This window comes from Sardina pilchardus, chromosome 22 (genome assembly GCF_963854185.1).
Source record: "Sardina pilchardus chromosome 22, fSarPil1.1, whole genome shotgun sequence".
NCBI classification, from domain to species: domain Eukaryota; kingdom Metazoa; phylum Chordata; class Actinopteri; order Clupeiformes; family Clupeidae; genus Sardina; species Sardina pilchardus.
The window spans coordinates 7179798-7191002 of record NC_085015.1 but is presented as its reverse complement, the minus strand read 5'-3'; the positions used below and the strand labels follow the sequence as shown (position 1 = coordinate 7191002).

At 48.4% G+C, this 11205-nt stretch overlaps 1 protein-coding gene across 1 annotated transcript in view; it reads right to left on the bottom strand.

The window, feature by feature from the left end:
• Positions 1-156: 156 nt before the first annotated feature.
• Positions 157-11205, bottom strand: part of arhgap23b (Rho GTPase activating protein 23b) — a 78374-nt gene continuing 67325 nt past the window's right edge. Inside the window, exons 12-24 of the mRNA XM_062525671.1 lie at positions 10965-11205; positions 9712-9773; positions 9342-9460; positions 8483-8601; positions 8024-8176; positions 7151-7229; positions 6941-7014; positions 6706-6795; positions 5844-5969; positions 5296-5337; positions 4603-4696; positions 2684-2715; positions 157-2314 (exon numbers count right to left, since the gene is read on the bottom strand). The exon at positions 10965-11205 is cut by the window's right edge and continues 80 nt beyond it. Of these exons, the coding sequence (XP_062381655.1) occupies positions 1127-2314; positions 2684-2715; positions 4603-4696; positions 5296-5337; positions 5844-5969; positions 6706-6795; positions 6941-7014; positions 7151-7229; positions 8024-8176; positions 8483-8601; positions 9342-9460; positions 9712-9773; positions 10965-11205 (2419 nt within the window). The 3' untranslated portion in view covers positions 157-1126. The remainder of the gene's footprint in view (positions 2315-2683; positions 2716-4602; positions 4697-5295; positions 5338-5843; positions 5970-6705; positions 6796-6940; positions 7015-7150; positions 7230-8023; positions 8177-8482; positions 8602-9341; positions 9461-9711; positions 9774-10964) is intronic.

Sequence of the window (11205 nt, the reverse complement as noted above, 5' to 3'; positions counted from 1 at the left end):
ATGTTTTTTGTGGGTTTTTTTTTAGACATATTTGACTCTTCGTGATATAGCATGTTTTTGTTTTGTTTGTTTGTGTCGACATATTTGACAGTGTGAGTTTATGTGTTGCTGGTGAAGGAGACAAAAAATCCACACAATGAAACACGGTTTCAGAGGGCAGGTCATAGCCCATTAATCTCCAAACCATTAAAAATACTCAAAAACAAATAATATAATATATTATATGTATCATATGTACACAGGGTGGGTTAACTTAGCAAGGCTTTTGTACAATTGTTACAAAAAATTGGTCCACACATAATCACTCACATATGTACATGCACAGAGGACAAAGACAGATGCTACACAGACAAACAGGGCAAACATTGTAAGTCATTAAAGGGAGATTAGGGTTGACATGGCAACGAGGCCTGTTTCACTTCCAGGTCAATATTTGAAACCCAGCTGATTCTGAGTTCTGAAAATGTAAATATCCATCTGTGTGTGTGTGTGTGTGTGTGCGTGTGTTTTGTGTGTGTTCATAGTGTATAGGTAGGGGGGGTTGGGTGGCATTCTGGAACCTCTTTGGGTATGGGGGTGAAGGGCTGCTTCTCTCAATACAGCCCCTGTTCAAAACTACAACACTGTTGGCAGAAACACTGGTCAGCCACTGTTAACCATTATTAAACCACTGTCACTGTCCTTGTCCTGTCGTAGTTATATAGCACGTAGTGTTTCCCTATAGACAACCTCAATCCCCTTTTATCCTGACTCTGATCAGAGTACTCAGGTAAGAAAACAAAGTCACTTCTGATATGCTTTCTGTTTTTCTTGTCGGGGGGGGGGGGGGTAACAAAATGGATTCTGGTGGTGGCTCTCTTTTGACTTTGGCGTGAGATCATGTAGCTGCCACTGAAGCCACCCGCTTCCTGAGACCGAGGGGCAGCAGGGAGAGGCGATGCCCGCTGGTCGCTCAGGGGCTGGGGGTTGCATAAGGGTCGGCTCGGGCTCCGACTCTGCGCTTGGCACTAAGATGGCACGCTGCGGCTGGTAGCGTGGCGGTTGGGGGGTGGTGTTGTTGGCGATGGAGGGGGTGGTGGAGGAGTGTCTTGGCGCTCGTCACCGTCACCGTCCCTCGACGTCGTCATCAACCCTCCCCGGACAGGCTGACCACCACCGTGTGGCGGCGCCAGTCTCGTCGCCTGCGCCGGGTCTCTGGGGAGATGGCGCCGCGGCCCGGCCTCCACACCTGCCCCGCGGGCACCGACGCGCTCGGCTCTGTCCAGTCGGCTGGGTGGCACGGCGGCGGGGAGCCAACCGTGGGCGAGGTGGCGTGAGGGCTCTCCGGCGGGCGAGCGAAGCCGGGCGCGACGGGAGACGTCGGCGAGGCGGTCGAGGTGGAGGGGTAACCCCCGGCGACACCACCGCCGCCCTGGTGGTGGTGGTCGTCGTCGTCGGCCGATCCCGCGCGGCTGCGCGACTCCGAGTACATGGAGTGGGGCCGCACCCGCTCGCCCCGACGCAACTTCTTCCGGGTCAGGGGGTCGCCGCCCCCGCCGAAGGGGCCCGCGGGGGAGGTGGGCGACAGGGACGCCGAGGGCGAGGAGAGCAGCGAGGAGGAGAAGGAGGAGGAGGAAGGGTGTCGCGGAGACATCGGCGGCGAGACGAGCGAGGGGGACAGCGGAAGCGGCGGCGGGGGGGATTTGGGCGAGTTGCGCGCGGCGTGTGTGTAGAGGAAGCTGCGTGGCGCGGGATGGCGTGTTTGGGGCACGGCCTGCCCGCCCTGGCGCCTCTCCCCGTCCTCCTTGGAGCTGCTGACCTGCCCGCCTGGCGTCATGGCGCAGTAGTTGCCGTCCCCTTGCCAGGCTGCGGTAGCCCTGACCGGACCACCCTTCCTCTCCTCTCGACCGACACTCTGATTCCTCTTCCTCTCTCCCTCCTCCTCCTCCTCCTTTCCTCCTCCTCCTCCTCTTTGAGAACCTTGCTGTCCCTCTGTCTTCTCTCTCGCTCTCTCTATCCCTTCTTCATCCTTTTGTCTCTCTGATCCCACAATGGCACATCCTCCCTTCCTGTCCTCCTCCTCCTCCTCCTCCTCCTCTTCCTCCTCACCCTCCTCATCCTCATTGCCATCATCTTCCTCCTCCTCCTCCTCAGCCCCGCTCTTCTTCCCCCCGTAGTTGCTGGCTTTGACCGGCTCGTGCTCCGAGTCCTCGTCGGTGCTGTTGCCAGGGGGACAGGCGCTTTGGTGCTTCTTGCGTTTCCGGGTGACGGCGGAGATGATTGACAGGGGAAGGAAGTCCTTAGCACTCAGGTCCTTCTTGGAAGCTGGGGAATCCTGACAAACACCAACCAGATAGCCACATCAGTCAACTTCAGTCACTTCATATAATTATAATAATAATAATACAAATATTTCTTACAATATTACATTTTATTTAATTTCACTATTGTCTCTCTCTCTCTCTCTTTATCTCCAAACTGATCTATCAGTCTGTCTTTCCTCCTTTTTAACCATCTCTCTAGCTGTGACAAGTCCCATTTTGAAGTTGTAGTTGGGTCTTGTGTCAGCACATTTCAGATCAAGGTTTGAAGTGTACTTTTGCTTGTTTCTGTAGAATTCCTTTAACAGGAAGTCATGTTCTGTTGGGCTGGGTTTTCTTTTTCAAATAGTTCACACACGTCAATAAGATAACAGTCAGCTTACCTTGGATTTAACTGAGTCACTGTTGGTGGAATCTGGAGAGAGAGAGAGAGAAAGAGAGGGATAAGAACAGGGCCACTGACCACTCAAACAAAACAAAACAAAACAAAATGGCTGACAATCACAAGGACAAGACAACAAGATGTGTCATAGGCTGACACCTACATGAGGAAGTGTTGCTAAAGCTTTGGTGTTAGTGGAGGAGTCTACAGACGTGGAGACAGATCAGGAGTGTTACTGAAGCGGGGAATGGCACGGAGTGTGGAGCTCACAGCACACAACAAAACACACACACTCCTCTCTCACACACACACACACACACTCACACACAAAATGACACGCAAATGCACACACACACACACACACACAGTCATTCACTTAAAGGAGAAATCTGGCGAGTTTTCACATAAATCTCCGTTTCTCGAGGTCGCCGAGCATGGTCGGTACGGCGTGTCCGTGAGCCCCCATGGACATGCCCACAGAGTGTAGTGCTGTAGCTGCCTCGCTGCGTTAGCTGCTGGCTGTAGCAACTCGAGCTACTGTAGGCAAAAACTATTGTTTTCATTTTGATTCTTCACGACAGTACTCAGCGACCTCGAGAAATGGAGATCTATGTGAAAACCCGCTGGATTCCTCCTTTAAAGATATGTACACACACACACACACACACACACACACACACAGACATACACACACAGGTGGACAACGTCAGGTGAGAATCCTGCTCCTACCGCTGTGTTTGATCCACTGGGTCGGCTAGCAGAGGGGTGCGGATACACCCATAGAAAAGAGTGAGAGATAGAAAGCATAACAGAGAGAGAGAGAGGACAGGATAGAAAGAACAAGGGGAAAGGAAGGCAAACAAGTGTGAAAAGAGAAAAGTAAAAAAAAAGAGAAATAACTGTGGTTGAAAAAGGGGAGGCCTCAAACAGGCCATTTAAGGAAAGTTCATTTCAGAGAAAGAGAGAACTGAGAATATTTGAGGATTTATTGTGAAAATTGGAGCGTGAACTAGGGAAACCTGCTCTGGTGCGGGTGAGAAAGCCGCCTTCATCTTACACTTTAAACAGACGCCTCTTGTATGCAGGCATGCATGATTACCCATCTACACCTTGCAAACTCACAATGCAAATGAGCTGTTTCTGCAAGAACCCACTGAACCCAATGTAACATCATAGCATCTACAGAGCCGGTACAAGTTCCCCAGTATCAAATCAGCAGAACTTATAGTATAGCAGGCACCCAATGTCATAAAATCAGCACTTAGTATCATAACACCAGGAGAAACAATAGACTACCAGTGCTTCATGAATAAAATACAACTTAGCCTAGTATTACTTTTATCACGAAAAGACCTGTAGAAATAAGATCAGTTTGTTTTTGGGAGGCAGCAATACACCAGCCAACATCGGTATAGGCCATTATTGGCCTTGTTGACTGATATTTATGTGGCAGATATTCCAGTAGTAGTGGCTGATGTTTATTAGTTGTTACATCAATGCTTCACTACGTAAATGTTGTGCTATGAGGGCCAGAGGGTTGGAACTGGTTTATTTATTTATAGAATTGTGTCTCCACTCTACTAAAGGATGCATTTAACAACAAAAACTAAGTAAACAAAGACAGAAATGTCAGTATCGGCCCAATTGTTATTTTTTTTACATTGGTATCAACTCATGCTCACAATCAGTGCATTCCTGCTTTGTTTGCATCAGGTGAACTGGTGAACCGAGGCTGGTCCTTTTAATAGAACCTCCTCAGCTCTGGGGCTCCCCTAGAGGGTGCGTGTGTGTGTGTGTGTGTGCATGTGTGTGTGTGTCATGCAGACTCTCCAGAGGGTGGGGCTACCCCCATAGGAGGCCAGCTCTGAGTCCCATCGCCATGGCAGCAGGCAGGTGAGCAGGTGGGGGGCCGGGTCTCACCTGAGGCGTCACAGAGGGGTATGGTCCTGCCTATGTTGGGGAGGAGGTGGTCAATGTTGGGGATCGGCTGCAGGTCCCTTTGGTCCTCGGGAGTCTGTGGAAACAAGAACCGGTTAGAGAGTGTGTGTGTGTGCGTGTGTGTGTGTGCGTGTGCGTGTGTGTGTGTGTGTGTGTGTGTGTGTAGGGATTGGCGTGGTAGAGGAACAAAACTGTTTGATGTATGCCTCAGCACAGTAATATCAACAACTCCATCACAATGAGATTCATTTCCTTGTATGCATGAAGATGGAACTGTTATCAGTAACTCTAATGCAAAATTAACAGCACTCACGAGGGCATAATGACATCCAGTTAGGAATTCATCTTTAATCTAGATGTGACAATATTTTACTCTCCGTGGAAAAAAGGACTAGGTTTCTGTCTTCCTTGTGTTTAACAAGTGCATTGCTATCTCTTCTATAAGATTGGAATCCTTGGTATTAGTTGAACATCAAACTCTCAAGATCTCTTTTAAGACGAGGGCGTGAATGAAGGCTACCGTATTGCTGTATAATGCTGATTAATGCATGGATCTATTGAAATCTTTATGTCGTGGGAGCTGAGTCTGATCCAGAGACTCCTAAGGCCTTCGCCTCAAAAGCAGAAAGTGCACATTTGACACTTAGTGTTCTCTGCACACGGCGCTAAACTCACCTTTTCATCCTTGTCTAGATCATCACTGAAGAACCAGGCATGCTGCAGAGAGATAAAAAAGAAAGGAGGAAAGAGAGAGAGAGAGATAGAGAGAGAGGGAGAGAGAGAGGGAGAGATGAGCACGTATTTCCAACTCATTTCTACTGAAAGCAACGTGGCACTCTAGTAACCCGGTGTCAGCAGGCATGCTCATCAAAAACACGGTGGCACCACCGACAAGACAGGAAGTGCAAGAGGGGAAGTTGGAAGGGTGACTATTTTCACAGAGGGCATAGACAGGGGACAAGTCAAACACAACAAGGATGTTACGCTCTCGGACACTCTGGACAGAAGAAGTGAAACAAAACGAAACGTGAGAGCCTGTGGTCACTGCCTGAACTATGCGTGCGTGTCTGTCTGTCTGTCTGTCTGTCTGTCTGTCTGTCTGTCTGTCTGTCTGTCTGTCTGTCTGTCTGTCTGTCTGTCTGTCTGTGTGTGTGTGTGTGTGTGTGTGTGTGTGTGTGTGTGTGTGTGTGTGTGTGTGTGTGTGTGTGTGTGTGTGCACTTACGTGCACGACGAGAGTCTCGATGATCTTGTAGCGGTCAGGCATGTGCGTGACCATGTCCGTCATGTTGTCCTCAGACGTGCGGACGAGCGTGGGCCCGAACACCAGCGCCAAGTTCCTCGGCTCCATCTACACCAGGAAGAAGGGATCAGGAATGGAGAGGACAGAGGATGGACAGATGAAGAGAGATAAAATGATGAAGAATAAGAACTATGATAAATATGGTTCTGTTATAAGAACTATAACTGATAAATAATACTATAATATCAATAAACTATCAATTATTCATGTACACAGTATTTAAACATTTCTTGTACATCAAATATATTATTTAGTCGAACAGCCCTAAAAGACGGGTAGTTGCAGTGCTCTGTGGCGCCGTAGGAAAGTATTTGAATGTGTCATTAAAGGAAGGAAGCACCACAGGGTGTGCTCTGTTAGCAGTGCATTCAGACAAAGACGGTCGTGCAGCGAGGCCTCTGGTGGGAGGGACTGCCAGGTTTTAAACAACAGCCCGTCTCCAGGGACCTCCATCGTACTCCTCATTGCTTTTCTATCGATCAGCTCCTTACGGGTGGACGGACGGCTATTCAATCTAAATCTGATTTGATTTATTTATTTATTCACATGGCAGGGCCAAAGGGAGCTCTATCTCTCAGCGCAGGCCCCAGCCGCCCCTAAAGAGGAAGAACATGCCAAGTCCACAATGATCCAGTTGACCTTTGATCTTCTCCAGGGGTAATTACCGTTGGACATTATGGGCTGGTCGTCCTGCTCGTCATGTGAGTCACGCAAGCTGTCATGGAAAAAGGGGACTGTATGCATTGCGTGCAATAATGTATGAATACAGCGTGTCTTGACAAACCTTGTTCTTCTCTGAGTTATCCGCCACTGTCTTCAAGTGACCAACCAGAAACTTCAGGGTGTGGAAGTAATGATCAGGCAAGTCTTGAGTCTGAACGATGGAGTAAAGATAACATATAAAGAAGTCAAGACATTGGGCGATAAAGCCAGGAAACATATAAAGAGATATAAGAAAATATTGAAAGGGAAATACGGAAAGAGAATCTAGATTATGAGAGATTGTGATAGATGCGCACCAGCTTGCGCAAGGTCTTCAGGCGGTCTCCGGCCTCCTCCAACCGGTTGGCGTCGATGAAGTCATTGTACTTATCTGCAGACAGAGGGCGGTAGAGAGTCATTTGCATGCAACACTGCACTCCAACGGCCAACCCACAGAACCCACACACACAAACAGGGGTGTGTCAGATATGTAGACTTAAAGCCAGCAGAGCGACAGTCTCACTCACCGTCGGTGAACAGAGGTTCCGGAAGCTTCCTGAAGAAGGACTTGAGAAGGCTGCTGATGACGTTCAGGTCCTGCCATTTCTGAGAGAGAGAGAGACAGAGAGAGAGAGAAAGAGAGAGAGAGAGAGAGAGAGAAAGAGGAGGAGGACAGATAGAGAGAGAGATGAGAATCACTGACTGGTCATATTCTCTCTCTCATATCTCATCTCTATGACTTCCTTTAGTGCCATTTCCTCGTTCCAGTTGGGCCATCATGCTCTCTCTCATACACACACTACGACGCTCACTGGCCAATGAACTTTCCAGGAATAACCTACCACACACACACACACACACACACACACACACACACACACACACACACACACACACACTGGTAAACTTGCATTTGTTCATCATTGCATGATATATTTACATATTTACATAAGTGAATGTGATTTTAAATGTTCAACATGTGCATCATGTGCTATTTATTATCTTTCATGTTGATTGTTTTATGTTTTATGTTGATCGAGTGTATTTGTGCCGGCTACTCTCTGTGAACCGAATTGCCCCTATGGGGACATTAAAGACTATTCAATCCAATCAATCCTATCCAATCCAATGCAAGCACCACCACCAGAACCAGGATCATAGGGTGCCTCTCATGTGGTGTTTTATACATCCTCCCTTCCTTCCTCGATCCTCGTCCTCACTGATCTAGATAAAGAATGATGGGCCGGCAACAATGGGATAGTCTATCCAGTGTTAGTTATAGATCAGTGGGAACGCCCCTCGAGGACCGAGCATCGAGAAGAGAGCAGAGAGTTTGAGAGCCACCCATAGACACACGAGTGTGTGTGTGTGTGTGTGTGTGCCCAGCGGGCAGTGCCCACCTCCTCCGTGGTGTTGATCTCCATGCCCTTGTTGAGCTGCTCCTGCAGGGCGGACACCATGGCGTTGTTGCCGGGCACCCTGTAGATGCCCGTGTAGTCCAGGCCCATGGACTCCACCAGGCTACAGCACACCTCCACGATCAGGGGCACGAACTGCACACACACACACACACACACGCACACACACACACACACACACACACACACACACACACGCACACACACACACACACACACACACACACACACAGGTTATTTACAAACAAAAGAGGATATTTACAAACCAGAACAGGTTGTTTACCAACATATGAGGTTATTTACAAACCAACTAGGTTATTTACCAGCATGATTAACATCTGGTAACGTATCTCCAATGATCCCCCAGCCCTGTGCAGACGTACTTTATTGTGAAACCTCCCCCCCCCACACACACACACACATCTGAAGGTGCAGACGTACCTTATTGTGAACCCCGGGCTGGCAGTCCTCCAGCCGCACCCCAAAGGCCTTGGGGCCCGTCTTCTTGCCCTTCTTCATGATGTTGATGCCCCAGGGGGTCTTAGGGGGGCTGCTCTCGTCTGAGCAGAGGAAGAGAGAGAGAAAAAGAGATGCTCTATTACCCCCACAACACAACACACAGGCACACACACGTGCTGTTCCCCACGGCTGCTTTAGTCAGCTTTCAGGCCCTGGCGTGTGGCATTTTACGGGCAGAATGAGAGCCACTCTGTTGTCTGTCTCAGTTTGATGGAGTGAGTCACAACACATGGCTCATGTTGGCATGACAAAGAATTTATAGGTCAAGATCAAGATCTTGCGTCTTCAACTTCCAAATGTATTAACATTGTTATAAATTGACGACTCACACCTTCAACCAGAGCATCACAAAAACAGACCTAGCAAAGCCAATATAATATATGAATTTGTTAATCTATGAACGTCAACAATGTGTACTCCTTCACTGTGTAAAATCAGTCTCTGGGAAGAGTACGAATAGACAGTCTGGTTCTGTGAGGTGTGGCATTCTGAGGTAACTACAGTCATTTCCTGTGTATTAGTAGCATTGTGTGTAAGCCGCAGGACAGTCTTTTATGCAAGTTAAAAGAAAACACAAAAACATATTAACTGTCCCTGTGCATTAGCAATTATATTGTATTACATATTACATTATATATTATAATTATATATTATATTATATTGTATAACATTATAATACATCGATGTGGCTAAATCGATAAGCCGCGGCTAATCGTTGGGTAATGACAGTACACAGGTGGGGGACTCCTGCCGTCCCCAGTAGTATGGCCGCTTCACTCACCTTTGCCGTCTGTTTTGGGGGAGCGATTGGTCCCAGAAGTGTTGTCCGTCTTGGGCAACAGGAAGGGGGGCATCATACGATGGACCCGAGGCGAGGTGTCCGGCTTGTTGCCCGTCGGACTACGGAGTGATTAAGTTTTTTTTAGTGCCTCAGATTTATAAGCAGACTTAGAGAGAGCATCTTTATCCAAAGCAACATGCAAACTAGCAACAACAATATTAACCACAGAAACAGCAACACTGCTAACAACACATTAGAATCAAATGGAATTGCTAATGCTGACATTGCACTGATACTCAACATGTGTCAGTGACTGACACAAACACACACACACACAAACACACACACACCTCTCACAGAAAAGCCTCACCTCTGTTTCCTGTAGTCGTTGAGTTTCTTATTGATGAGGGCTTGACGAGAGAAACCCAAATCCTGCCACACAGAGAGAGAGAGAGAGAGAGAGAGAGAGAGAGAGAGAGAGAGAGAGAGAGAGAGAGAGAGAGAAGATGTTCAGATGAAGCAATACTCCAGCGATTCAAACACACAAATCAACACATCCCAGTTGTGGGACTGCCACATGTCGTTGCCGCTGGTAACAGTTAATCTCTTGATCTGACACATCTAACACGTCAGATTTAAGAATTGCGTGACACACCCCTAGAACTCGATTCATAGTGTCAAAGTCCCACAAATCTCCTCCTCCATAGGCTCCTCTGGCTTCTATTCTTAAAGATCACTGCTTTCCCCACGTACCCAGAGCTGAGTCCATCTCTGTACACAAGGCCACGTGTCCTCCTCGTGCCTTCATAAATGTATGATTAGATGCATAATGCATACGATGTGTACTGTAAATCTGACACGAGGCCGGTCATGTCACATCAGACAACTCCCAGGCCATCTATTATTCAACGCCCTTCATTACATAAGCGCCGTGTACAACCTCTTATAGATTTATAGCTTAAATATGGCCACCATCTCAGGCCTGGAGGATTGGACTGTTTGGCTGTAATAGACCAACACAACTCAGCATTGATTGTGTTGTGTTGTGATGAAGAGATGCAGTGTGGACATTTAACGCTCATTTAATTAAATTTCTGTTTCCTAACCATACGGCTGTTTGGCTGTAACGGGCCAACACAATTCAGCATGGATTGTGTTGTGATGAAGAGTTGTAGTGTGGACATTTAACACAAATTTAATTCGTTTCTGTTTTCTAACCATACGGCTATATCGGGGTTGTCGTGTAGTGTGGTGTTGTGTTCGAGTTGCTCAAGGACTGTGCCTGATCATGGCTGAGTGTGTGCATCTAATTTAGAGTCTGGGTGTGTTTGGTAATGCCGTCATTCCGCAGTGTTCCACACCGGAAGTAAATCTGTAGTGTGGTGGTGTGGTGTGGTGTGGTGTGTTGTGTCCAAACCTAAACCAGACTTCTTCCCTGACCTGAACTGACCCCGAATAGCTACAAGGACCAGACGTCTTCCCTCTGACCCGACCCTGACCCTGAATAGCCTCTTCTGTACGTCCTCTTTATTGTCCAAACGGTGTTGTCTGTGTCCAGTCTTTGTCCCTGTTTTTTCATGTCGGCCTGAACTTTGACCTTTGACCCCCTGCCCCGGGACTGACCTCGCTGTCGGTCTTGCTGTTCTCGCGGATGACCCTGATCCAGCCCAGCATGTCCTCGCGGTCCTCGGCCTGCAGCAGGTACTCGCAGAAGTCCTGCGTGGTCAGCCGCAGCGTGTGCTTGCGCTTCGTCTCGCTGTAGGCGATGTCAATCAGGCAGCCGCGGATGCTGATTGGCTGCTCGTCCTCGCCGTGGGCGGGCCCGTGGCCTCCGGCCCCGGCGCCGTGAAGGACCGCCTCCCGC